The sequence below is a fragment of the Macaca fascicularis genome, chromosome 1 (genome assembly GCF_037993035.2).
Source record: "Macaca fascicularis isolate 582-1 chromosome 1, T2T-MFA8v1.1".
NCBI classification, from domain to species: Eukaryota; Metazoa; Chordata; class Mammalia; order Primates; family Cercopithecidae; genus Macaca; species Macaca fascicularis.
Genome location: NC_088375.1, coordinates 208,157,371 through 208,185,251, shown reverse-complemented (window position 1 = coordinate 208,185,251; position 27,881 = coordinate 208,157,371). Strand labels below are relative to the sequence as shown.

Here is a 27,881-nt window from a genome sequence, read left to right as displayed (position 1 = left end):
CAGGGGCCGCGCGGGTGCGTGTTTCCGGCTCCGCTGCGGAAGGCGGACGACTAGAGTCGTTGGGCCCGGCGCGATCCGAAGGAGCCTAGAGAGCGCGGGACTAGAGTGCAGAGCTCGGGACGTGGATCGGAGCCGGCGCGATGGGCGGAGAGCAGGAGGAGGAGCGGTTCGACGGCATGTTGCTGGCCATGGCTCAGCAGCACGAGGGCGGCGTGCAGGAGGTAACGGTCCGCGCGGCGTCGGCCCATCCGGCGGCCCTGGCCAAGCTCCTTCCGCCCTTCTCTGCCTTCCAGGGCTGAGACCCACCCCTGGGGCTCGCGGGCTTCTGGGATGCCCCCACATTCTCACCGCGCCCAGCTTCCGGCCTGGCCACCCGCTGGCGGTCTCACCCGGTTCGCATCAGTTCTGGGCCCCCGGCGCCCCTCAGTAGTAGCAATTATCGCGTCCCTGAGCTTAGGATTCCCCTTTAGTTTCACATATACCCCCAACCCCGTTTCCACTTTCATGGCGTCTTCCGAGGAGCATCCCTTAGTAAGAACCGTGCCAAATACAGTGATTTGGATCCACCAAGGCTTGGGGCGAGCCGTCGAATGTGTGTGGTAGGGGCGCGGGGTGATGTTAGCACGTGGTCTTGTTAGGCCTTGAATGGGGGAATAGGAGAGGAGGCCTGTATTCACGATTAGTTTCCACCACCTACCAACTTGGAACCTTTACATCTCTCCAAGCCTGAGTTTCCTTGTCTGTGAGACAGCTGCGAATGCCGGTTTCCCGAGAGTAGTGAAGTACCGTAAGTTCTCAGTAATAAGGCTTTTTCATTCAACAAGTATTTGTCGTGTGATTAATGTGTGTCCCACACTCAACGCGACTGGGGATACAAAAACTTGTCCTCGCCCTGATAGAGCTTACAAAGAGCATTTCAAAGAGATAATTCGTGCACAGTGACAGACACGGTAACACAGTGTATGAATAATAAGGGCCAACTGTTCCAGATTCTGGAGTTGGTTTTTTTGGAACAAACACAAAGTTAGAGGTAGAAAAGTCCGTCAGGATCAGAACTGTCATTCTCAGAGCCAGAAAAGTGGCAGGGATTTGCCTAGATCATACAGCGTGGTCCTCACCTGGACAGGTCAGTGTGCTTCCCAGAGTCCATGGCTGATTGTGTCTCACTGGAGGTAGGTTTCCATTGAACTTTCTATTGCTATGTAACCCAGGTGTCTGGTGACCAAGGATTTCTAAGCCCTTTGTGGTGGGGAGAGTGCTTCTAATTTGGAAGTGTGAAAAGCCTTCCTGTCTCCATTCCTCTAAACTGTTTACACAAAACTGGATTTGGGAGTGAGTTCATTTTTGAACAAACTGAAAAAGTGTCTAGAAGCAAGAATGGAAATCACTGATATATGTTCTAGCGTCAGATTTCATCAGATTTAGACCCACTCTTGGGCAAATAAAGGGCTTGTGTGTGCTGACTTTAGGTCACCGCTAGATTGTTTCATTCAGCAAGAATTTTACTGAGCATGTACCTTTAGCTGTATCTGGTGCCCAGCATTGCAGGTGGCAGATAGACTAAGCCATGGGTCATGGTCCTATTTGTAAGGTGTTTACCCTCTGCCAGTGGGTCTCTTGCTCTGTGCCATACGTGGCTGAAGGCCTCAACTCCATGACCTCATGATCCTCACCAGGTCCCTAGAAATAGGTACTGCATCTTATTCCTGTTGTACAGAGTTAAGAAACTTCTGCAAAGTCAAAAGGTAATATATGTCCGTCAGATACTCAAACCCTTGGCTACACTTGTACTCCAGCCAGAGTTAATCCATCTTATCCTCCTTTGAAGTGCTTCATTTGCTCTCCTCCGTCTTGCTTTGACCCAGTAACTTAGTGTCTTTTTTTTTTTTTTTTTTTTTTTTTAGACAGAGTCTCACTCTGTCACCCAGGCTGGAGTGCAGTGGCATGATCTTGGCTCACTGCAACCTCTGCTTCCCGGGTTCAAGTGATTCTCCTGCCTCAGCCTCCCAAGTAGCTGGGATTACAGTTGCCCACCACCGCACCCGGCTGATTTTTGTGTTTTTAGTAGAGGTGGGGTTTCACCTGTTGGCCAACCTGGTCTTAAACTCCTGACCTCAAGTGATCCGCCCTCCTGAGCCTCCTGAAGTGCTGGGATTACAGGTGTGAGCCGGTGTCTTGATGGGGTTTTTAAAGCTGGGCCTGGGCTTTTCATGCCCTGGATGCAGAGGAGTATTGCATACACTTAGGCTGCTTCAGGCATCACAAGGAAAATGAAACGCGCACACTCACACAGGATATGAGAAATCTGCTTCATGGTGGAAGTAACTAAGAGAACCTGCTGGGGAGATGTCTCCTCAGTTGGGAGGCTCAGAGGAAAAATAGTCAAGTCCCAAGTTGCCTCCTAGACAAAAGAAGTTGACTTGTGTGCACTTGAAGGGCTCCCAAATGGCAGCTCCACACCTTTAATCTTCTCCCCATCTTTCAGCTTGTGAACACCTTCTTCAGCTTCCTTCGACGCAAAACAGACTTTTTCATTGGAGGAGAAGAGGGGATGGCAGAGAAGGTAAGTGTTGGAAACTGCTCTCTTTTCGGCAGCTCTGTCTCTTCAGAAGAAAAACTCACCTGGTCTTCCTTTGGCATAATAGTAACTAACTTTCAGCAGAAGCGAAATGTCAAAGGTGAGGAGTTGGGGAAGGGAAGGAAGCTGTCATTTCTTCGGTCTCCACTCCTTGCTCAGCGCTCTATCTACCTTATTTCCCATGATTTTTGCAGTTCTACAAGAGGGGCAGGTGTTAACTATCCCCGTTGAGGAAACTGGCTCAAGAGAGTTTTGCACCTTATCCAAAGTCTTGAGCTGAGCTATGGGAGAACCAGGGTTGAAACCAGTCTGTTGAAAACCTGCCCTCTGTCCCAACACAGTGCCTCTCAGTTCCTTTTCCAATGAGGAGGTTTTATTTATTTATTTATTTTTATTTATTTATTTTTTTTGAGACGGAGTCTCGCTCTGTCACCCAGGCTGGAGTGCAGTGGCGCAATCTTGGCTCACTGCAAGCTCCGCCTCCCGGGTTCCCGCCATTCTCCTGCCTCAGCCTCCCGAGTAGCTGGGACTACAGGCGCCCGCCCCTGCGCCCGGCTAATTTTTTCTATTTTTAGTAGAGACGGGGTTTCACCATGGTCTCGATCTCCTGACCTTGTGATCCGCCCGCCTCGGCCTCCCAAAGTGCTGGGATTACAGGCGTGAGCCACCACGCCCGGCCGAGGTTTTATTTTTTATTTTATTTTTTTCTGAGATGGAGTCTTGCTCTGTCACCCAAGCTGGAGTGCAGTGGCGCAATCTTGGCCCACTGCAACTTCTGCCACCTGGGTTCAAGCAATTCTCCTGCCTCAGCCTCCCGAGTAGGTGGGATTACAGACGCCCGCCACTGTACCTGGCTAATTTTTGTATTTTAATAGAGATGAGGTTTCACCATATTGGCCAGGCTGGTCTGGAACTCCTGACTTCATGATCCACCCGCCTTGGCCTCCCAATGTGCTGGGATTACAGGTATGAGCCACCGTGCCTGGCCAGGAGGTTTTATTTTTACTTTTATTTATTTTATTTTATTTTATTTTTTTGAGATGGAGTCTCATTCTGTCACCCAGGCTGGAGTGCAGTGGCATAATCTTGGCTCACTGCAACCTCCGCATCCTGGGTTTAAGTGATTCTTGGGCCTCAGCCTCCTGAGTAGCTGGCACTGCAGGCAGGCGCCACCATGCCTGGCTAATTTTTGTATTTTTAGTAGAAATGAGGTTTCACCATGTTGGCGAGGCTGTTCTCGAACCCCTGACCTCAAGTAATCCACCCACCTTGGCCTCCTAAAGTGCTAGGAGTACAGGTGTGAGCCACTGCACCTGGCCTGAGAAGGTTTTAACTAATTACCTAGGAGATGAGACTGGGCAGATACTAGAAACTGATGCTTAGAAATAAATTTAGAAATACTCAGAGCCATGTCTTCCCAGATGCTCTGACTCAGAGTTTAAGGGTTCGTGTTTTGTAGTCTTGATTCTGAGACCTTGAACTCCTTTCTGATTCCTTAAGGTTGTAATTATACTTTTGAAAATTGTTATATCATGAGGATTCTACCTCACTTAGCTGTTCCTTTTTTTTTTTTTTTGAGACAGAGTCACTCTGTCACCCAGGCTGCAGTGCAATGGCATGATCTCGGCTCACCACAACCTCCGCCTCCCGAGTTCAAGCAATTCTGCTGCCTCAGCCTCCCGAGTAGCTGGGATTACAGGCATGCACCACCATGCCTGGATGATATTTGTATTTTTTAGTAGAGATGGGGTTTCACCATGTTGGCCAGGCTGGTCTCGAACTCCCGACCTCAGGTGATCCACCTGCCTTGGCCTCCCAAAGTACTGAGATTACAGGCGTGAGCCACCGTGCCCGGCCTTTTTTTTTCTTTCTTTCTTTTTTTTTTTTTTTTTGAGATGGAGTCCTGCTCTTGTCACCCAGGCTGGAGTGCAATGGTGCAATCTTGGTTGTCTGCAATGTCCGCCTCTTGGGTTCAAGCAATTCTTGTGCCTCACCCTCCTGAGTAGCTGGAATTACAGGCGTGAGCCATCATGCCCGGCACCATTATCTTTATAATAGACATAAATAAGAGACATAATAAGAAGGAGACGTTCTTTGCAAACTGTTTCTGTGGCTTCAGGATTCTAACAAGTTGGTAAACTCTTCAATGTGTCTTGAAGGTTTGAGGCCACTCTGTCGTAGACACATTACCTAACAGTAGGAGTCCCAGGTTCTTGGTCTAGCTATGTTACTTAGTCGAGTTCCCAGCAATGCTCTCGTTCTTTCCATCTTTCCATCTGTAAAATGGGAGAAAGTAGACCCCTTCTAGCTCAGATATTCTTTCTGTATTGTCACTAACACCTCTGGCTTTTCTGTGGGTCACACTACCTGTATATACCTCATGCCGCAAACTTACCAAAAATACAAAAGCACTTTTAGTTTTTATAGGTTTTGGGGCTAATCATTTATTTTTTCTTTTCTTTTTTTTTTTTTTTTTTTTCTGACACGGAGTTTCATGCTTGTTGTCCAGGCTGGAGTGCAATGGCATGATCTCGACCCACTGCAACCTCTGCCTCCCAAGTTTTAAGTGATTCTCCTGCCTCAGCCTCCCAAGTAGGTGGGATTACAGGCATGCACCACCATGCCTGGCTAATTTTGCATTTTTAGTAGAGACGGGTTTCACCATGTTGGTTAGGCTGTTCTCAAACTCCTGACCTCAGGTGATCTGCCCGCCTCGGCCTCCCAAAGAGCTGGGATTACAGACATGAGCCACGGCACTTAACACTTTGGATTGTGTTAGGTGCTGTATCAGACCCTTTGGGATTGCAGAGGTGAATACAGATTTGTTCTTTGTTTTCATGGATCTCACAGTGTAGCCAAAAACAAACAAACAAAAAAAACAAGCAGTGAAAAAGTAGTGGGTGTTGGGGCAGAAGCCCTGGGAACGTAAAACTAACCTAGGTTGGGGGCTCAGAGAAAACTTTGTGAGGAAGTGATGCCTCAGGTATGAAGGATAAATAGCTGTAAGAAGGGAGAGAGATGAACCCTTGGGGGGGGGGGTGTGTGTGTGTGTTTGAGGCAGGGTCTTGCTCTGTTGTGTCCCAGCTGGAGCACAGTGGCGTGAGCACGGTGGCGCAATCCAGCTGCCTTAGCCTCCCAAAGTGCTGGGACTACCTAATTTTTCTTTCTTTTTTTTCTTTTGAGACGGAGTCTTGCTCTATGACCCAGGCAGGAGGGCAGTGGAGCAATCTCAGCTCACTGCAGCCACCGCCTCCCGGGTTCAAGTGATTCTCCTGCCTCAGCCTCCTGAGTAGCTGGGATTAGAGGCGCCTGCCACCACGCCCAGCTAATTTTCGTATTTTTAGTACAGCGGGGGTTTCACCATGTTGGTCAGGTTGGTTTTGAACTCCTGAGCTCGTGATCTGCCCGCCTCGGCCCTCCAAAGTGCTGGGATTATAGACATGAGCCACCGCGCCCAGCCTCTAATTTTGCTTAACTGTAAGAGGGAATAATTCTTACCTCACAAGGAAGTTACAAGGATTAAAAAAAAGGCAAAAGACCACAATCCACTTCAGAATCCCTTGGGGCCACATGTGTTTTGGTATTTAAAATTATTTGGATTTCAGGAAGGCAATACAGTGCATATAATGTGCATTATAGATCATAATCCAATCCCAGGGCCAGGAGCTGCATCCTGTAACAAAACACATTAATATTTCTGTAGAGAATACCTGATACTGCAAACTTACAAAAAATTACAAAAGCACTCTTAGATTTTATAGCTTTTGGGACTAGGAATTGTAGACTTGAATACAGCCATAGTGATCTAATCAATATGGCATTGATAGAAGAAGAGAAAAATGGACCAGTGAAGCAGACTAGAGAATCCTGAAATAAAGTCTAGCATTTATGAGGATTTAATGTGTCTAATGTGGTAATTCAGTTCATTAGGCAAAGCATGATTCAATAAGTCATGCTGCTACGTGGAATTTTTTTTGGTTAGAAAACCAAAATTTACCATCTGTCATACTCTATAAAAAAAAAATACAGGTAAGAAAAATCCTGTAAGGAAAGCTAGGAATCTGTAGTCTTATGTGGGGGAGACTTCAAGATTAGAAAACTGGAAGCTATAAAAGAAGAGATAGCTGTTTGCCTTTTCAAATGCTGAAAATTTGTAAATGGTAAAAGAGACATATTTAAGTCAATTGAAGAACACTAGATTATGAGAAAATATGCAGTGCAGAGGATGAATAACATTTAATGGTTAATTTCATATTTAGGAACTCATAAATAAAAATTAGCCAGGCCTTGTGGCACACACCTCTAGTCCCAACTACTTGGGAGACTGAGGTAGGAGGATTGCTTGAGCCTGGGAGGTTGAGGCTGCAGTGAGCTGTGATTGCGCCGCTGTGCCACTATGCTCCAGGCTGGGTGACAGAGCAGGACTTTGTTTCCAAAACAAAACCCATAATGAGATACTACTTCACATCTGTTAGGATGGCATCTGTTAAAAGAAAAAACAAAATAACAAATGTTGACAAAGATAGGGAGAAACTGGAACCCTTGTATACTGTCGGTGGGAATGTCAAATGGTGCATCTGCTATGGAAAATGTTATGGCAGTTTCTCAAAAAATTAAAAAATAGAACTATCGTATGGTCCAGCAGTCATTCTTGTTGGTATATACCCAAAAGAATTGGAAGGAGGATTTATTTGCACACCCATGTTCACTCCTTATTCACAATAGCCAAAAGGTGGAAGGAACCAAAGGCTCCATCAGCAGGTGAATGGATAAACAGAATGTGGTATAGACATATTCTGGGATGTTATTCTGCCTTAAAAGGGGAAGAAATCCTGTCCATTGCTACATGGATGTACCTTGGAGGACATCGTGTTACATGAAATAAGCTGGTCACAAAAGGACAAATACAGTTGATCCTTTGTATTGTGGGCTCTACATCCATGAGTTTAACCAACCACTGGTGGAAAATATTTGGAAAAAACATTTTTTTAAACGAGAGTACAATAAGAAAAAATAATATGAGTTAAGCCCGACGTGGTGATGCACACCTGTAATCCCAGCTACTTGGGTGGCTGAGATGGGAGGATGGCTTGAGCCCGGGAATTTGAAATCAGCCTGGACAACATAGCAAGACCCCATCTAAAAAAACAAAAACAAAACACCACATTAAAAAAAAATACAATCTAATTATTTACATCCATAGCACTTACATTGTATTAGGTAATCTAGAGATGATTGAGAGTATATAGGAAGATGTGTGTAGGTTATATGCAAATAAAATGCCATTTTATATAAGGTACTTGAGCATCCTGAGAAATTAGTGCTGAGGAGTGGTCCTGGAACGAATCCCCATGGGTACGGTGGGACTGCCCTATTACATTCCACTTACATATCATTGAAGGCGTATTTTTTGATAAGTAAATATTGTGTGACTGAAAGAAAAGTTACAGTTTTAAAACATAACTGTAGGGCCAGGTGTGGTGGCTCACGCCCGTAATCCCAGCACTTTGGGAGGCTGAGGCGGGTGGATCACCTGAGGTCAGGAGTTCGAGACCAGCCTGACCAACATGGTGAAACCCTGTCGCTACTAAAAATACAAAAATTTGCTGGGCATGGTGGTGGGTGCCTGTAATCCCAGCAACTCGGGAGGCTGAGGCAGGAGAATCGCTTGAACTCAGGAGGCAGAGGTTGCAGTGAGCCGCGATTACACCACTGCACTCCACCCTGGGCAATAAGAGTGAAACTCCGTCTCAAAAACAACAACAATAACAAAACATAACTGTAATGGTATTATTTCCTCCAAAAAGGCATACTAATTCTTTAAATATTACCAGAGATCCACATCCACTCAGGGTTCTGATTTCCCTCAGTGCTCTCTTACTGTTGTGTTTTGTTTTGAGACAGGGTCTCGCTCTGCTGCCCAGCCTGGATGGTGTCCAGTAGTGCGATCATGACTCACTGCAGCCATGACCACTAGGCTCAGGTGATCCTCTCATATAAGCCTCCTGAGTAACTGGGACTATAGGCGTGCCTCAACATGCCCAGCTAATTTTTGTATTTTTTGTAGAGTGGGGGTTTCACCATCTTACCCAAGCTGGTCTCGATCTTCTGATCTCAAGCAACCTTCCCGCCTTGGCCTCCCAAAGTGCTGGGATTATAGGCATGAACCACTGCGCCCAGCTCTTTTGTTTTTTAAAAAATTATGGGCTGAGGTGGGGGGATCACTTGAGGCCAGGAGTTCAAGACCAGTTTGGTCCAACATAGACCATATCTGTACAAAAAAATTGAAAATCATTGCATTCCAGTCTGGGAACAGAGCGAGACTTTGTCTCAGAAAAAAAAAGTGTGGTAAAAAGCACATCATAAAATTTACCCTCTTAACCTTTGTTTTGATTTTTTTGTTTGTGTGCTTGTTTGTTTGAGATGGAGTCTCGCTCTGTTGCCCGGCCTGGAGTGTGGTGGCACCATCTCAGCTCACTGCAACCTCTGCCTCCCAGGTTCCAGCAGTTCTCCCACCTCAGCCTCCCGAGTAGCTGGGATTACAGGCGTGTGCCACCACGCCTGGCTAATTTTTGTATTTTTAGTAGAGATGGGATTTTACCATGTTGGCCAGGCTGATCTCAAACTCCTGGCCTCAGGTCATCTGCCTGCCTTGGCCTCCCAAAGTGCTGGGATTACAGGCATGAGGCACTGCGCCCTGCCTGTTTTTGTTTTTGTTTTGAGATGGAGTCTCGCTTTGTTGCCCAGGTTGGAGTGCAGTGGCACCATCTCAGCTCACTACAACCTCTGCCTCCCAGGTTCAAGAGATTTCTCCGGCCAGTCAGGCGCGGTAACTCATGCCTGTAATCCCAGCACTTTGGGAGGCCGAGGCGGGTGGATCACGGGGTCAGGAGATCGAGACCATCCTGGCCAACACCGTGAAACCCTGTCTCTACTAAAAATACAAAAATTAGCCGAGTGTGGTGGCACAAGCTACTCGAGAGGCTGAGGCAGGAGAATTGCTTGAACCTGAGAGTTGGAGGTTGCAGTGAGCCAAGATCGCCACTGCACTGTAGCCTGGCGACAGAAGAAGACTCCGTCTCAAAAAAAAGAAAATATTTTTCCTGCCTCCGTCTCCCAAGTAGCTGGGACTACAGGTGCCCACCACCATGCCCGGCTAAAGTTTGTATTTTTAGTAGAGACAGGGTTTCACTAATATTGGCCAGACTGGTCTCGAACTCCTGACCTTGTGATCTGCCTGCCTCAACCTCCGAAAATGCTTGGCCCTTTTTTTTTTTCTTCCCTCTGAGACAGAGTCTCACTCTGTCAGCCACTGGAGTGCAGTGGCACGATCACAACTTACCTTGACCTCCCCAAGGCTCAGGTGATCCTCCCACTTTAGCCTCTTAAGTAGCTTGGACTCCAGTGCCATCATGCCCAGCTAAGTTTTTTTTTTTTCTTTTTTTTTTTTTTTTTTTTTGAGGCGGAGCCTCGCTCTGTCACCTGGGCTGGAGTGCAGTGGCGGGATCTTGGCTCACTGCAAGCTCCGCCTCCCGGGTTTACGCCGTTCTCCTGCCTCAGCCTCCCGAGTAGCTGGGACTACAGGCGCCCGCCACCTTGCCCGGCTAGTTTTTTTGTATTTTTTAGTAGAGACGGGGTTTCACCGTGTAAGCCAGGATGGTCTCAATCTCCTGACCTCATGATCCACCTGTCTCGGCCTCCGAAAGTGCTGGGATTACAGGCTTCAGCCAACGCGCCCGGCTTTTTTTTTCTTTTTGAGGCAAAGTCTCGCTCTGTTGCCCAGGCTGGAGTATGAGTGGTGCGACCTCAGCTCATTGCAACCTCTGCCTCCCCAGTTCAAGCGATTCTCCTGTCTCAGCCTCCTGAGTAGCTGGGGTTACAGGTGCACACCACCATGCCCAGCTAATTATTGTATTTTTAGTAGAGATGAGGTTTCACCAAGTCAATCAGACTGGTCTTGAACTTATCTCATGATCCTCCTGCCTCAACCTCCCAAAGTGCTGAGATTACAGGCGTGAGCCACTGTACCCGACCCCCAGCTAATTTTTCTATTTTTTTGTAGGGATGAGGTTTTACCATGTTGCTCAGGCTGGTCTCTAACTCCTGGGCTCAAGTGATCCACCTGCCTCGGCCTCCCAAATTGCTAGGATAACAGATGTGAGCCACTGTGCTGGCCCATGTTAAGCATTTTTAAGTGTACAGTTCAGTAGTGTTAAGTGTACTTAGATTATGAAACATATTTGTAAAACCTCTTTGCATTTTGTGAAATTGAAACCCTGTACCCATTAAACAACTTCGTTTTGCTCCCTCCCCTACCTCCTGGTAACTGCTGTTCTATTTTCTGTCTAGGTTGACTACTTTAGATACTTCATATAAATGGAATCATACAATATGTATCTTTTTGTGACTGGCTTTTTTCATTTAATGTAATGTCCACAGATTTATCCACATTGTAGTATGTGACAGGATTTCCTTCCCCTTTAAGGTTGAATAATATTCCATTATATATATATATCACTTTTTTTTTTTTTTTTTGAGACAAGTCTTGCTCTGTTTCTTGCCCAGGCTGGAGTGCAGTGGCACGATCTCGGCTCATTGTAACCTCAGCCTCCCGAGTAGCTGGAACTACAGGCACACGCCACTACTCCCGGCTAATTTTTGTATTTTTATTAAAGTCAGGGTTTTACCATATTGGCCAGCTGGTCTCGAGCTCCTGACCTTGTGATCTGCCCAACTCGGCCTCCCAAAGAGCTGGGATTACAGGCTTGAGCCACTGCGCCCAGCCACAATTTTTTTTTTTTAATCTATTCTTCTCTTGATGGACTTTTGGGTTGCTTTCACCCCTTGGTTTTTGTGCATAGTGCTTCTGTGGACATAGGTGCACAAATCTTTGAGATTCTACTTTCAATTCTTGTAGGTATTACTCGGCAGTGTAATCTATTGAATAATATGGTAGTTTTTGTTTTGCTTTTGTTTTTGTTTTGTTTTGTTTTGGAGACAGTATCACTCTTGTTGCCTAGGCTGGAGTGCAATGATGCAGTCTCGGCTCACTGCAACCTCCGCCTCCTGGATTCAAGCGATTCTCCTGCCTCAGCTTCCTGAGTAGCTGGGATTACAGGCGTGTGCCACCACAGCTGGCTAATTTTTGTATTTCTAGTAGAGACAGGATTTCACCATGTTGGCCAGGTTGGTCTCGAACTCCTGACCTCAGGTGATTCACCCGCCTCGGCCTCCCAAAGTGCTAGGATTACAGGTGTGAGCCACTGTACCCAGCCAGTTTTTAGTTTTTTGAGGAAATGCCATGATCTTTTCCATAGCAGATGCACCATTTGACACTACCACTAATAGTACATGAGGGTTCTGTATTAGTCCGTTCTCATGCTGCTATACCCTAGACTGGGTAATTTATAAAGAAAAGAGGTTTACGACCGAGCACGGTGGCTCACGCCTGTAATCCCAGCACTTTGGGTGGCCAGGGCGGGCAGATCACAAGGTCAGGAGATCAAGAACATCCTGGCCAACACGGTGAAACCCCAGCTCTACTAAAAATACAAAAAGTAGCTGGGTGTGGTGGCGTGCGCCTGTAGTCCCAGCTACTTAGGAGGCTGAGGCAAGAGAATCGCTTAAACCCAGGAAGCAGAGGTTGCAGTGAGTTGAGATCGTGCCACGGCACTCCAGCCTGTCGAGAGAGTGAGACTCTGTCTCAAAAAAGAAAAAAAAAGTAAAGAGGTTTAATTGACTCACAGTTCTGCATGACTGGGGAGGCCTCAGGAAACTTAAAATCATAGAGGAAGGCATTCCTTCACAGAGTGGCAGGAGAATCAGTGCCAGCAGAGGAAATGCCAGAGGCTAATGAAACCATCAGATCTTGTGAGAACTCACTCGTATCATGAGAACAGCATGGGGGAAACCACCCCCATGATTCAATTACCTCCACCTGGTACTGCCTTTGACATGTGGGAATTACAATTCAAGGTGAGATTTGGGTGGGGAAACAGAGCCAGACTGTATCATTCTGCCCCTGGCCCCTCCCAAATCTCATGTCCTCACATTTCAAAACATAATCATGCCCTTCCAACAGCCCCACAAAGTCTGAATTCATTTCTGCATTAACCCACAAGTCCAAGTCCAAAGCTCATCTCTGGCAAGGTATTAGTTCGCTCTCATGCTGCTGTGAAGAAATACCCGAGACTGGGTAATTTATAAAGGACAGAGGTTGTTCTGTTTTTTTATTTTATGTATTTATTTTTTTTTGAGACAGAGTCTTGCTCTGTCATCTAGGCTGGAGTGCAGTGGTGTGATCTCAGCTCACTGCAACTTCCGCCTCCTGGGTTCAAGCGATTCTCCTGCCTCAGCCTCCCGAGTAGCTGGAATTACAGGTGCCCACCACCACACGTGGCTAATTTTTGTATTTTTAGTAGAGACAGGGTTTCACAGGGTTTCACCATGTTGGCCAAGCTGGTCTTGAATTCCTGACCACCGAGGGTGATCTGCCCCCCCTCGGCCTCCCAAAGTGTTAGGATTACAGGCATGAGGCACCGCACCCGGCCAGGAAAGAGGTTTGATTGACTCATAGCTCTACATGGCTGAGGAAGCCTTAGGAAACTTACAGTGAGGTTGGAAGATGATGGGGAAGCAGGCACCACCTTCACAAGGTGGCAGGAAGGAGAAGTGCCAGGCAAAGGGGGAAAAGCCCTTTATAAAATCATCAGATCTCATGATAACTCACTATCAAGAAAGCAGCATGGAGGCACCCATTTCTCTTTAAGACATTTGTCTTTTTTTAATTGGGTTATTTGATTACGATTGTTTGATTCCCAATTCAAACAAGGTTCACACATTACACTGGGTGATAGAAACCTGTAAATTAAGAGACCTCAAAAACAAAAAATTAAGGATCAGGCACAGTGGCTCAGCCCTATAATCACAGCACTTTGGGAGGCTGAGGTGGTAGGATCGCTTGAGCCCAGGAGTTGAAGACCAGCCTGGGTAAATATAGTGAGACTCCATCTCTACAAAAAAAATTTTTTTTTTTTTTTTGACTTGGAGTCTCACTCTCGTGATGAGGCAGGAGTGCAGTGGCATGATCTTGGCTCACTGCAACCTCCGCCTCCTGAGTTCAAGCAGTTCTGCCTCAGCCTCTCAAGTAGCTGGGATTACAGGCACCCACCACCAGGCCCGGCTAATTTTTTTTTTTTTTTTTGAGAGAGAGTTTTGCTATTGTTGCCCAGGCTGGAGTGCAGTGGCCTGATCTCAGCTCACCACTACCTCTGCCTCCCGGGTTCAAGCGATTGTCCTGCCTCAGCCTCCCATGTAGCTGGGATTACAGGCATGCGCCACCACGCCTGGCTAATTTTTGTGGAGACAGGGTTTCTCCATGTTAGTCAGGCTGGTCTCGAACTCCCGACCTCAGGTGATCCGCCCGCCTCAGCGTCCCAAAGTGCTGGGATCACAGGCGTGAGCCATTGAGCCCGGCCTAATTTTTGTATTTTTAGTAGAGACAGGGTTTCGCCATGTTGGCCAGGCTGGTCTCAAACTCCAGTGGTCTAACTCTTGACCTCAGGTGATCCACCCGCCTCGGCCTCCCAAAGCGCTGGGATTACAGGCATGAGTCACCCTGCCTGGCCTACAAAAGAAAATGTAAAGATTTAAAAAATAAAACACAAGGCCGGGCGCGGTGGCTCAAGCCTGTAATCCCAGCACTTTGGGAGGCCGAGGCGGGTGGATCACAAGGTCAGGAGATCGAGACCACAGTGAAACCCCGTCTCTATTAAAAAATACAAAAAATTAGCCGGGCGCGGTGGCGGGCGCCTGTAGTCCCAGCTACTCAGGAGGCTGAGGCAGGAGAATGGCGTGAACCCAGGAGGCGGAGCTTGCAGTGAGCCGAGATTGCGCCACTGCACTCCAGCCTGGGCGACAGCGTGAGACTCCGTCTCAAAAAAAAAATAAAAAAATAAAAAAATAAAACACAAGAGATCTCTTTTTTTCTTGCAATTTGTTTTTTGAAGAAATGGTTATTTGTCCTGGCAAAGTTTCCCACAATCTGGATTTTGCATATTGCATCCTAAGAATGGTTTTTACTCACAGCAGTTCTGACACCAAATGTGTGGGTTTTTCCACCACTTAACAAACCAGTTCTCCAGTTCTCTGGACACCAACTGGGTGTCCTACTATTCAATTGAATTCTGACCCCAACTACCCAGAATTACTGCAGCTTCCACAGGTTAAGGACTCAGTCCCATAAGACGGCGGCCACTTGAGACACCAGTCATAAGTTCCAAGTTGCCTTGTGTACTTCTGACCAACCAGCTATCAACTGGGGTTTGCCATGACCACCTTTTCAGGTTTAATAATTTGCTAGAATGATTCAGAACTCAGGAAAGTGCTTTATTTACTGTTACTGGTTTATTATAAAAGACATAACTCAGGAACAGCCAAATAGCTGTGTAGGGCTAGGTATTGGGGTGGGGCATGGAGCCTCCATACCCTCTCTGGGTGTGCCACCCTCCCAACACTTTGATGTGTTCACCAACCTAGAAACTCCAAACCCCATCGTTTAGGGGGTTTTTTGTTTTGAGACAGGTTCTCTCTGTCACGCAAGTTGTAGTGCAGTGGCGCAATCTCAGCTCACTGTAACCTTCGGTTCACAGCAACCTCCGGCTCCTAGGCTCAAGCAGTCCTCCCATCTTAGCCTCCCGAGTAGCTGGGACTGCAGGCATGTGCCACCATGCCCAGCTAATATTTTCGTATTTTTGGTATAGACGGGGTCTCACCATGTTGCCCAGGCTGGTCTTTTTTTTTTTTTTTTTTTTTGAGACGGAGTCTGGCTGTGTTGCCCAGGCTGGAGTGCAGTGGCTGGATCTCAGCTCACTGCAAGCCCCGCCTCCCGGGTTCACACCATTCTCCTGCCTCAGCCTCCCGAGTAGCTGGGAGTACAGGCGCCCGCCACCTCGCCCGGCTAATTTTTTTTGTATTTTAGTAGAGACGGGGTTTCACCGTGTTAGCCAGGATGGTCTCGATCTCCTGAACTCGTGATCCGCCCGTCTCGGCCTCCCAAAGTGCTGGGATTACAGGCTTGAGCCACCGCGCCCGGCCTGGGCTGGTCTTAAACTCCTGAGCTCAAGCGATCTGCCCGCCTCGACCTTTCCAAAGTGCTGAGATTACTGGTATGAGCCACTGTGCCTGGTAAACTTCAATTTATTTGCACAGTTATAGTTCCCCAGTGCGTTAGCATTTATTTATTTATTTTTATTTATATTTATTTGTTTATTTTTTTGAGACAGAGTCTTGCTCTGTCTCCCAGGCTGGAGTGCAGTGGTGTGATCATGGCTTATTGGAGCCTTGACCTCCCGGGCTCAAGCAATTCCCCTACCTCAGTTTCTCGAGTAGCTGGAACTACAGACACGTACCACTCCACTCAGCTAATTTTTGTATTTTTTATAGAGACAGGGTCTTCCTATGTTGCCCAGGCTGGTTTCAAACTCCTGGGCTCAAGTGATCTGTCTGCCTCTCCTTCCCAAAGTGCTGGAATTACAGATGGGAGCCCCCGTGCCTGACCTGGATTAGCATTTTAATAACAACTCTTTCATAAAATTCTTCTGCCTTCTGAAAAGTATTTGAGAGGGCTGGCATTGTGACACATGCCTGTACTGTCCTGGGCCTCTTCTCGGGGAGAGCGACAGGCTTGGCTTTAGAGCAGGCCCAGCCCTCCCCACCCTGGTTGGCTGTGGTTCCCAAATATGTGTCCAGTGACTGAAGCTTGAGTCTGTGACAGCCTCTGGGTAGGCTTCCACACCGCTGGGGTTATCTGTCTGAGGTTGGGCCTAGGTCAAGTTGATGGGAGGAGGGGTCAGAGGCTGCTGTGATTGGCCTTGACTCTGCCTGGTGGTTTAGCTCTGCCCTTGCTTAACCTCCAGGAGCTAGGAAGGAACAGTACAAATGGGATGTGACATGATTCAGTGGAGCTGGGAGAGGGGAGGGCCCTGTTCCCACCTCCCTTTGGCCACTGTTTGGCAAATGGCTTTAGTTCAAGGTCTCTCTGACTAGGGACTTGGGACCAAGGCCCTGTGGTGGAACAGCCTCTGCTGGCGTAATTATGACCCATGGTTTCCATTAACAGCAGAATGGCCTCCCCTACCAGTTTAATTCATGGTTTAGGAGGTATATTTGGTGTTCTTTAACCTTGTAGAGTGTGGAGCTACTGTGGTGTGGCATGGGGCAGGGGGTTTGGGCATAGTAGGAGAAATTGGCATCAAATGGATGAGAATCCACAGGGCATTTAGCAGAACCCCAGGTCTGGGGCCCCGTGGGTGACTTCTGTGACCTTGAGCCCCTGCAGAGCTTTCCCTGCAGTTCTGTCTTAGAGATGCTTGAAAGAGGGTTTATTGACCACTGATCACATGGCAAGGCCTCTAGAGGTGTGTGCGTGTGTGTGCACATGCACACTGCGTATGGGTTGGCATTGAGTTGAGTGTCCTAAGGGTATGTTCCTGGGCCAGAGGTGAAACTTTGACACTTGACTGGTCATGGAGGATGAATTGGTTTGCCAGGTGACCTGAGAGTGGGGACGAGACATTCCAGGCAAAGAACAACATATGCCAAGACTGCTTTTATTTATTTATTTATTTTGAGACAGGGTCTCACTCTGTTGCCCAGGATGGTGGCGCGACCTCTGCTCACTACAACCTCTGCCTCCTGGGTTCGAGTGATTCTTCCACCTCAGCCTCCCAGGTAGCTGGGACTACAGGCATGTGCCACTACACCTGGCTCATTTTTGTATTTTTAGTAGAGACAGGGTTTCATCGTGTTGACCAGGGTGGTCAAGAACTCCTGACCTCAGGTGATCCGCCCGCCTCGGCCTCCCAAAGTGCTGGGATTATGGGCATGAGCCACCACACTTGGCCAAGACTGCTTTTAGAAATAATAACATAGACCGGGGATAATGACTCACACTTGTAATTCCAGCACTTTGGGAAGAAGAGGCAGGTGAATCACTTGAGCCCAGGAGTTTGGACTAGCCTGGTCAACATGGCGAAACCTTGTCTCTACAAAAAACAAAAACATTAGCCAGGGATGGTGGCATATACCTATAGTCCCAGCCACTGGGGAGGCTGAAGTGGGAGGATCACCTTAGCCCAGGGAGGTTGATTACATTCCAGCCTGGGTGAGTGAGACCCTGCCTCAAAAATAGTAACAACAAGATAGAGGTACAGAGACATGACCTTAGGGTCACGCAAGTAAGAGTAGACCAGGAACTCAAATCTAGGTGCGACTTTGAAGTATGCATGGAACTTGGCCAGGAGGGCTTGTTAAAAATACGGATTGCCTGGCCATACCCCAGAATTTCTGATTCAGTAGATCTGGAGTGGGGCTTAAGATTTAGCGTTCTTAACAGGTTCTAGGTGATGCTGATGCTGCAGGTCAGGGGAACCCTGTGATGTGGACCTCACTAGGCTCTTGATTTGTGCTGTCATACTCAATCCTCATGACGGATAAGGAAACTGAGGCTTAGAAAGAGTCAAAGTTGTTCACTCGTCTAAGGCCAGGAGCCAAATAATGACAGGTGGCAATAGTATGGGTGGAGGGTCGCCCTTGGGTAGCAGGGAAGCTGGCTAGCACATCGTGGGGTGGAAACTTGGGAAGGTGTAGTGGAGAAAAAGGATTTGAAGTTAACAGCTTGCTGGCTGGAGAGAGGGTGAACAGGCTCTTCCTTGCTTTGACTGGGCACGGTGGCTCACACCTACAATCCCAACACTTTGGGAGGCTGAGGCAGGTGGATCACTGGAGGTGAGGAGTTTGAGACTAGACTGACCAACATGGAGAAACCCCATCTCTACTAAAAATACAAAATTAGCCAGGCGTGGTGGTACATGCCTGTAATCCCAGCTACTCGGGAGGCTAAGGCAGGAGAATCACTTGAACCCCGGAGGCGGAGGTTGCAGTGAGCTGAGATCGTGCCATTGCACTCCAGCCTGAGCAACAAGAGCGAGACTTCATCTCAAAAAAAGAAAAAGAAAAGAAAGCTCCCTGGCTTTCTGCTAACGTGGCCTTTCTGGGTGTGGTGTCAAGTCTTGCATAGCTGGACTGTGGTCTTGGAGACAGGATGCACTAAGAGTAAGAGTGATTAGTCAGAAGAGCCGGTCATTGTGGGCCTGAGAATTCAAGAAAGGCTTGTGAGGGACTGAGGCTTGAGTTTTTGCTTTTAACAGCGTCACTTTTTTTGTTTTGTTTTTTTGAGACAGGGTCTCACTTTGTCGCCCAGGCTGGAGTACAGTGGCCTGATCTCGGCTCACTGCAACCTCCACCTCCCTGGTTCAACCAATTCCCCTGCCTCAGCCTCATGAGTAGCTGGGATTACAGGCGCACGCCACCATGCCTGGCTAATTTTTTGTATTGTTAGTAGAGACGGGGTTTCACCATGTTGGCCAGACTAGTCTGCAATTCCTTTATTTATTTATCTATTTATTTTGAGATGGAGTCTTGCTCTGTCACCAGGCTGAAGTGCAGTGGCACGATCTCGGCTCACTGCAACCTCTGCCTCCCAGGTTCAAGCGATTTTCCTGTCTCAGCCTCTCGAATAGCTGGGACTACAGGCACACACCACCATGCCCAGCTTTTTTTTTTTTTTTTTTTTTTTGTATTTTTGGTAGAGACGGGTTTCACTATAAAGGCCAGGATGATCTTGACCTCACGTGATCTGCCCTCCTCGGCCTCCCAAAGTGCTGGGATTACAGGCATTAGCCACCGCGCCTGGCCAAGCGTCACTTTTTAAAACAGCCAGTTTATTGAGACAGGTGCTTTGCAGGTATTCTCATTACAACCCTATGAGACAGATGTATTTTCATTTTGCAGATGAGGAAACTGAGGTTCTGGGTGCAGTGCTTTGCCCTTGCACCCAGCAGGTAGAGAGCAGGGCTGGACTCCAGGCTATGGGACACCGTCCCCTGCTCTGATGCCTCATGGCTTTTCTTCCCTCTCCAGCTTATCACCCAGACTTTCAGCCACCACAATCAGCTGGCACAGAAGACCCGGCGGGAGAAGAGAGCCCGGCAGGAGGCCGAGCGGCGGGAGAAGGCAGAGCGGGCGGCCAGGCTGGCCAAGGAAGCCAAGTCAGAGACCTCAGGGCCCCAGATCAAGGAGCTAACTGATGAAGAGGCAGAGAGGCTGCAGCTAGAGATTGACCAGGTGAAGAGTGGGCTTCCCTTCTCTACCCCTCAGATCCCCACTGGCACTGAGCAGGGGGTCCTGTTGCCAACTGCTGTGTTCTTTGCTCCAGAAAAAGGATGCAGAGAATCATGAGGCCCAGCTCAAGAACGGCAGCCTTGACTCCCCAGGGAAGCAGGTGAGATGGACTGCAGGGACTTGGGATGAGCCAGGAGGTTGGAACTTACAGGAACTCTGCTGCCTACTGCTTTCTCTGAAATACCCTTTCTTATCCTAAACCCTCCCCTCCCGGCTTTGGGAATCTTCCCCATACTTTAAGATCACACTCAGAGACATTGAACCAAAGGATCCAGGTTAAAAAAAAAAAAACCCGCTGGGCGTGGTGGCTCACGCCTGTAATCCCAGCACTTTGGGAGGCCAAGGCGGGTAGATCATGAGGTCTGGAGTTGAAGACCAACTTGGCCAAGATGGTGAAACCCTGTCTTTTTTTTTTTTTTTTTTTTTTGAGACGGAGTCTCGCTGTGTCGCCCAGGCTGGAGTGCAGTGGCCGGATCTCAGCTCACTGCAAGCTCCACCTCCCGGGTTTTTACGCCATTCTCCTGCCTCAGCCTCCCGAGTAGCCAGGACTACAGGCGCCCGCCACCTCGCCCGGCTAGTTTTTCGTATTTTTTAGTAGAGACGGGGTTTCACCGTGTTACCCAGGATGGTCTCGAACTCCTGACCTCGTGATCCGCCCGTCTCGGCCTCCCAAAGTGCTGGGATTACAGGCTTGAGCCACCGCGCCCGGCCAACCCTGTCTTTACTAAAAATACAAAAATTAGCCAGGCGTGGTGGCGGGCACCCGTAATCCCAGCTACTCGGGAGGCTGAGTCAGAGAATTGCTTGAACCCAGGAGGCGGAGGTTGCCATGAGCCAAGATCATGCCACTGCACTCCACCCTGGGCAACAGAGCAAGACTCTGTCTCAAAAAAAAAAAAAACCAACTGGCCTTAACCCATTTATGGCAGGAAAACCCAAGAGCCAGAAAGGGCAGTGCCTATTACAGGTCACATCTGAGGTTGGCTGGGTTCTGTGGGCCCAGCCATATCCTTTGTCACATGGTATAATAGTCTGAGCTCCTCTCAGGCTGAGATCGGAACCACATTTTACCTGGTTCCCGGTGGACCAAGGCTTGGGGTCTGCCCCTCTGTGGAGTGGGCAGGTACCAAGTCTCTTTTCTTTTGTGACTGTATGCCCAGTGCTAGCCCTGGGCTTGGCCCAGTGAGGGTTCAATGTGTGTCTTGTTTGTCAAGTAAGTAGCTGAATGTCCCTGATTATAAGCAGGAGACTGAGGAAGATGAGGAGGAGGAAGATGAGAAGGACAAAGGAAAACTGAAGCCCAACCTAGGCAACGGGGCAGACCTGCCCAATTACCGCTGGAGCCAGACCCTGTCGGAGCTGGACGTGAGTGGCAGGGACCAGAGGTGAAGCTTAGGGAGCCAGCCTGGGGTACCAGCAGCACTTAGTGGCTTCTTCTGACTGCCTCTGCCCTATGCAGCTAGCGGTCCCTTTCCGTGTGAACTTCCGGCTGAAAGGAAAGGATGTGGTGGTGGACATCCAGCGGCGGCACCTCCGGGTGGGGCTCAAGGGGCAGCCAGCGATCATCGATGGGGAGCTTTACAACGAAGTGAAGGTGGAGGAGAGCTCGTGGCTCATTGAGGATGGCAAAGTGGTGACTGTGCATCTGGAGAAGGTATGTGAGGCCCAGCCCTTCTAGCCTGGGGTGTTGATGGAAGAAGAAAGAAGGATGTGTGCTTATTTTACTCAGGAGCAATGCTGGGGGCATTGTGGAATTATCTTAATCCCCATGACAACACTCTTTAAAGTAGATCTGTCCCTATTTTATTTTCTTAAAGACAAGGTCTCACTCTGTTGCCCAGGCTGGAGTTCAGTAACACCTTCTTAGCTCACTGCAGCCTTGAACTCTTGGGCCCAAGCAATTCTCTCATTTCATCCTCCTGAGTAGCCAAGACTACAGGTGCACACCACCACGCTTGACTAATTTTTGTTATTAATTTTTGTAGAGACACGGAGGTCTCACTATATTTCCCAGGCTGGTCTTGAACTCCTGGCCTCAAGCGATCTTCACACCTTGGCCTCCCAAAGTGCTGAGATTACAGACTTGAGTCAGGAAAAGAGGTCACTGATTTATTTACCCAAGCTCCTGCCTCTGGGAAGGGGTGGAGTCAGAATTGAAAGTCTTAGGTTCTGGCCGGGCGCGGTGGCTCAAACCTGTAATCCCAGCACTTTGGGAGGCCGAGACAGGCGGATCACGAGGTCAGGAGATCGAGACCATCCTGGCTAACACGGTGAAACGCCGTCTCTACTAAAAAATACAAAAAACTAGCCGGGCGAGGTGGCAGGCGCCTGTAGTCCCAGCTACTCGGGAGGCTGAGGCAGGAGAATGGCATGAACCTGGGAGGCGGAGTTTGCCGTGAGCCGAGATCCGGCCACTGCACTTCAGCCCGAGTGACAGAGCGAGACTCTGTCTCAAAAAAACAAAACAAAACCAAAAAAAATACAGAAACTAGCTGGGCGAGGTGGCGGGCACCTGTAGTCCCAGCTACTCGGGAGGCTGAGGCAGGAGAATGGCGTAAACCCAAGAGGTGGAGCTTGCAGTGTGCTGAGATTGCGCCACTGCACTCCAGCCTGGGTGACAGAGCAAGACTCCGTCTCATAAAAAAGAAAGTCTTAAGTTCTGAAGCCACTTCTTTTTCACTAGGTCTGTACATGGATTCAGTTCATCAAATACTTGAACACCTACTCTGTGCGTGGTACTGTTCTTGTTCTAAGTGCTGGAGAGAGAACAGTGAACAAAACATAGGAAAATCTGTGCCCTCAGGAAGCCTACATGCTCAACCTCACTGCCTTTACAGAGAGGTGGGACACAGACACCAGTAAATAAAGGTGGTCTCTGAAAAGGGCCAAAGGTCTGAGGAGAACTTCTCAGGGCACATAAGACCCTGTCCCAGCCTGCCCGACTGGCACTGGCTGCCCTCACTCACCCCTCCATGCCTCTGTACTTGCTTTGTGGCCCAGCTGGAGTGCAGTGGCGCAATCTCGGCTCACTGCAAACTCCGCCTCCCGGGTTCACGCCATTCTCCTCCCTCAGCCTCCAGAGTAGCTGGGACTACAGGCTCCCGCCACCATGGCCAGCTTTTTTTTTTTTTTTTTCCTGATATTTTTTAGTAGAGACGGGGTTTCACCGTGTTAGCCAGGATGATCTCGATCTCCTGACCTCGTGATTCACCTGCCTTGGCCTCCCAGAGTACTGGGATTACAGGCATGAGCCACCACTCCCGGCCCATTCCCTGCCTTTTAAATTTATTATTTTTTGAGACAGGGTCTTGTACTCACCCAGGCTGGAATGCAGTGGCGCAATCACGGCTTACTGCAGCCTTGACCTCCCGGGCTCAAACGACCCTCCCACCTCAGCTTCCTGAGTAACTGTGAGCGCCACCCTTCCTGGCTAATTTTTAAATGTTTTTTGTAGAGACAGGGTCTCATGTTGCTCAGGTTGGTCTGAAACTCCTGGGCTCAAGGGATCTTCTTGCCTTGGCTTCCCAAAGTGTTGGGATTAGAGGTAGGAGCTACCACGCCTGGCACTTCCCTGCTTAAAAACTTTTTCAGGCTGGGCGTGGGGCGCATGCCTATAATCTCAGTGCTTTGAGAGGCTGAGGTGGGCAGATCACGAGGTCAGGAGTTCGAGACCAACCTGGCCAACATGGCAAACCCCATTTCTACTAAAAATACAAAAAAATTAGCTGGGCATGGTGGTAGGCGCCTGTAATCCCAGCTACTTGGGAGGCTAAGGCAGGAGAATCGCTTGAACCCAGGAGGCGGAGGTTGCAGTGAGCTGAGACTGCACCACTGCACGCGGTGGCTCACACCTGTAATCCCAACACTTTCGGAGACTGAAGCAGGCAGATCACCTGAGGTCAGGAGTTTGAGACCAGCCTGGCCCAGTATGGTGAAGCCCTGTCTCTACTAAAAATACAAAAATCCGCCTGGTGTGGTGGGTGGTGCATGTCTATAATCCCAGCTACTCGGGAGGCTGAGGCCAGAGAATTGCTTGAACCTGGGAGGCAGAGGTTGCAGTGAGCCGAGATGGTGCCACAGCACTCCAACCTGGACAAGAAGAGCAAGACTCCATCTCAAAAAAAAAAAAAAAAAATTTTCTTCCCATTTTAAATCTGGAATACTGCTTTGTGTCTTAGGGCTCAGCCCAAGTGTCACTTTCAAACTTTTCTCCCTCCACCCTGGATGAATATCTCCCTTTCTGCTTTCTTCTTTCCGTTATCACACTGATTTGTAACTGTTTGCCTCTGTGTCTCCCCTAGCTGCAGGAAGGGCAGTCTTGTACCTCTGGACCCAGTATAGGCCTGCAGGGGTCTCAGGTGCAGGATATGGATGAGAGAGAGTTTGGTTGTGAAAGGGTTAAGGGGTGATTCCTGGTGCACAGAGCAGGCCACCTCCCACCCCCTGGTTGTTCTCTTCATAGATCAATAAGATGGAGTGGTGGAGCCGCTTGGTGTCCAGTGACCCTGAGATCAATACCAAGAAGATTAACCCTGAGAATTCCAAGGTGAGCCCTGGCTGGTTGGGAGAACTTCAGCAGGAGGGTGAGGGGCCTAGGTGTTTCCAGAGCTTCACCAATTCCCGTCACTGCCTGCCCTCAGCTGTCAGACCTGGACAGTGAGACTCGCAGCATGGTGGAAAAGATGATGTATGACCAGAGACAGAAGTCCATGGGGCTGCCAACCTCAGATGAACAGAAGAAACAGGAGATTCTGAAGAAGTGAGCAAGAGGGGTTGGGGGAGGGTGGGTGCCTGGGGGCTTAGATTTTAGTGACAGTAGTGAGTGGATCACTGAGCTGCCTCAGCAGCTGCCCTGCCCCCTTTCCAGCCATGTTTATGGCTTTATGGCTTTGGCTTGCCTACTCTTGTCACTTGCTGAGGTCATCTTGAGGGCAAGGCCGGCTCATGGCTCATGATAGGAGGGAAGGGGTAACAGGCGGGTCATTGCCACCTACAGGAAAACAGTGCCAGTGTTGGCGCCTCAGCTTCCAACCTCGGGGCTCAAATGGGTCTCAGATACCCTGGGCACTGCTCTTGCCCAGCCTGGCTCGGTGTTGCTGAGGTCTAAAGAGATTAGACTTGACACGGGGGTGCTGGGAGAAGGGACAGCTTTAGAAGAGAAGGATGAGTTGTTTCATCTTCTTGCTTCCCTTTCTCCAGGTTCATGGATCAGCATCCGGAGATGGATTTTTCCAAGGCTAAATTCAACTAGCCCCTGTTTTTTCCTCCCTGAACTCTTGGGGCTGAGCTGCAACTACCCAACTTACTTTCCCACTCTTCTCTGGGACTTGTGGGCCTCAGGGCTTGGGGCAGGCATGGGAATGTCCCAGGCACACAGGTCCCAGGGCATCAGGAGAAAGGCTGGGGCTTGGGGCCTTGTCCTCCCCAGTTGGCCTACTGTTACACATTAAAACAATTTGCCCAGCTCCTTCTGTGTCCTCTCTTGCCTCTGGCCTTTCTCTGGGGCACAGGCCTCTTACGGCTGCTGCTGGGAACTGGGAGTTTGGCTTCTAGCCCAGATTCTGCCGTGTGACCTAGGGCAAATCCTTGCCCTCTCTGGGCCTCAGTTTCTCATTACTTAAAGTGAAGATTAATACAGGGCTTGGCCGGGTATGGTGGTTCACACCTGTAATCCCAGCACTTTGGGAGGCTGAGGGGGGCGGATCCCCTCGTCAGGAGTTTGAGACCAGCTTGACCAACATGGAGAAACCCAGTCTCTACTAAAAATACAAAAATTAGCTGGGTGTGGTGGTGCACACCTGTAATCCCAGCTACTTGGGAGGCTGAGGCAGGAGAATCGCTTGAAACCGGGAGGCAGAGGTTGCAGTGAGCCCAGATTGCACCACTGTACTCTAGCCTGGGTGACACAGTGAGACTCCATCTCAAAAAAATAAATAAATAAAAAAACAAGGCATTTAGTCTATGTATGTTTCTGAGCAAAGGTTGAGTTTTTCTGGCTACGGAGACCAGAACATGTGTCAGGTTCTCAAAGGGGCGCATGACCCAGCAGAGGTTTTTTGTTTTTTGTTTGTTTGTTTTTTTGAGACAGTCTCGCTCTGTCACCCAGGCTGGAGTGCAGTGGCCGGATCTCAGCTCACTGCAAGCTCCGCCTCCCGGGTTCCCACCATTCTTCTGCCTCAGTCTCCTGAGTAGCTGGGTCTACAGGCGCCCGCCACCACGCCTGGCTAGTTTTTTGTATTTTTTAGTAGAGACAAGGTTTCACCGTGTTAGCCAGGATGGTCTCAATCTCCTGACCTCGTGATTCGCCCGTCTTGGCCTCCCAAAGTGCTGGGATTACAGGCTTGAGCCACCGCGCCCGGCCGACCCAACAGAGTTTTAAGACTGCTGGACTTGTTGATCTGATTTTCACTGCCCACTGCAGCGGGTCTGCCCTCTAGCCGTGAATCAAGTATTCTTCAAACTAGAGACTATTGTGTACCAGGACAGAAGAGCAGCATGGGCCAAGGTGACACTGCCTGGCTTGGGAGGGGTACCAGGAAGACAGTTCAGGCCTCAGATCTGGTGTGTATGTGGTACAGGGACCTTACCAGGAGGACAGAGTAAAGTCCAGTGAGGCCTCATTGTTTTTATCTCTGACCTGGACCTCTGCAGATTCTAGGCCTTCTCAAAGCTAGCTCCCAGGGCTGAAGAGGTGCTCCCCTTTGCTCAGATCCAGCCCACAGAGCTGACCCCTGCCCCACTTTGGCTAGAGGGTGGAGGTCAGAATGCTTGAGCCACAGAGGTTATAGCAAGAATGTCTAGGTTGACTTGCTGTGAGTGCTTAGTTCTCTGGCCCCTAAATTTCTGGAATGCAGATGTCTTTTTTTTTTTTTTTTTTTTTTTTTTTTTGAGACGGAGTCTTGCGCTGTGTCACCCAGGCTGGAGTGCAGTGGCGCGATCTCGGCTCACTGCAAGCTCCGCCTCCCAGGTTCACGCCATTCTCCTGCCTCAGCCTCCGAGTAGCTGGGACTACAGGCGCCCGCCACCACGCCCGGCTAGTTTTTTGTATTTTTAGTAGAGACGGGGTTTCACCATGTTAGCCAGGATGGTCTCGATCTCCTGACCTCGTGATCCGCCTGTCTTGGCCTCCCAAAGTGCTGGGATTACAGGCTTGAGCCACCGCGCCCGGCCGCAGATGTCTTTTTTAGAATTTCAGAGTAGCTGGTCACAGTAGTTCATGCCTGTAATCCCAGCACTTTGGAAGGCCAAGGCGGGTGCATCACGAGGTCAGGAGATTGAGACCATCCTGGCTAACACGGTGAAACCCCGTCTCTACTAAAAATACAAAAAATTAGCTGGGTGTGGTGGTGGGTGCCTGTAGTCCCAGCTACTTGGGAGGCTGAGGCAGGAGAATAGCACGAACCAGGGAGACAGAGCTTGCAGTGAGGTGAGATTGCACCACCGCACTCCAGCCTGAGCAACAGAGCGAGACTCTGTCTCAAAAAAAAAAAAAAAGCTGAGTGTGGTGGCACCTGCCTGTAATCACAGCTATTTGGGAGACTGAGGCAGACGAATCACTTGAACCTGGGAGGCGGAGGTTGCGATGCGCCACTGCACTCCAGCCTGGGCCATAGAGCGAGATTGTCTCGGGGAAAAAAAAATTCAGAATAGCTTGTTAAAGATTTCAGAGAGGCTATGCGGTACATAGCTTTGTTTTCCAAACTTGCTAAACCTTTTTTTTCTGGGAATGCAAATAGTGGTTTACAAGGCTAGGTTTGGAAAATGGTGCTCTACGGCTGAGGCTAGAGTGGAGGGTTTGTGGTGTCACTCCCACTCTACTCCTATTCTGCCCTGTGGTCATTTTAGTCTTGTGGAGGCCACCCAGATGCGACAGCAGAGCCTGGAGTTAGAACTGGACTCTACGTTCATAGTCCCGAGAGATCATCCTGTTTCCCTTAGGAAACTGGACAAACAAGTACAGTTTGTCTAGTAGTTACTTTCCAAAGGGTGCCTTTTGGAACAATAAAAAGGGCGGTGGGGGCAGCGGGTCATGTGGGAGCTGGATCAATACCTTCTAGCTGGT

At 49.1% G+C, this 27,881-nt stretch overlaps 1 protein-coding gene across 3 annotated transcripts; it reads left to right on the top strand.

The window, feature by feature from the left end:
- Positions 1-16: 16 nt before the first annotated feature.
- Positions 17-25,286, top strand: NUDC (nuclear distribution C, dynein complex regulator). 3 transcript variants are annotated; one of them, XM_045377064.2, is made up of 9 exons: positions 17-221; positions 2,486-2,563; positions 19,559-19,762; positions 19,854-19,919; positions 21,065-21,184; positions 21,279-21,473; positions 24,282-24,365; positions 24,460-24,578; positions 25,019-25,286. In XM_045377064.2, exons 1-9 carry the CDS (start codon positions 141-143, stop codon positions 25,068-25,070), a joined length of 999 nt encoding a protein of 332 aa, XP_045232999.1. In that variant the 5' UTR covers positions 17-140; the 3' UTR covers positions 25,071-25,286. The 3 variants fall into 3 exon arrangements, with proteins under 3 accessions (XP_045232999.1, XP_045232995.1, XP_065383011.1); XM_045377060.2 differs by having other exon boundaries at positions 21,062-21,184; XM_065526939.1 differs by lacking the exon at positions 21,065-21,184.
- The last annotated feature ends 2,595 nt before the right edge of the window (positions 25,287-27,881 follow it).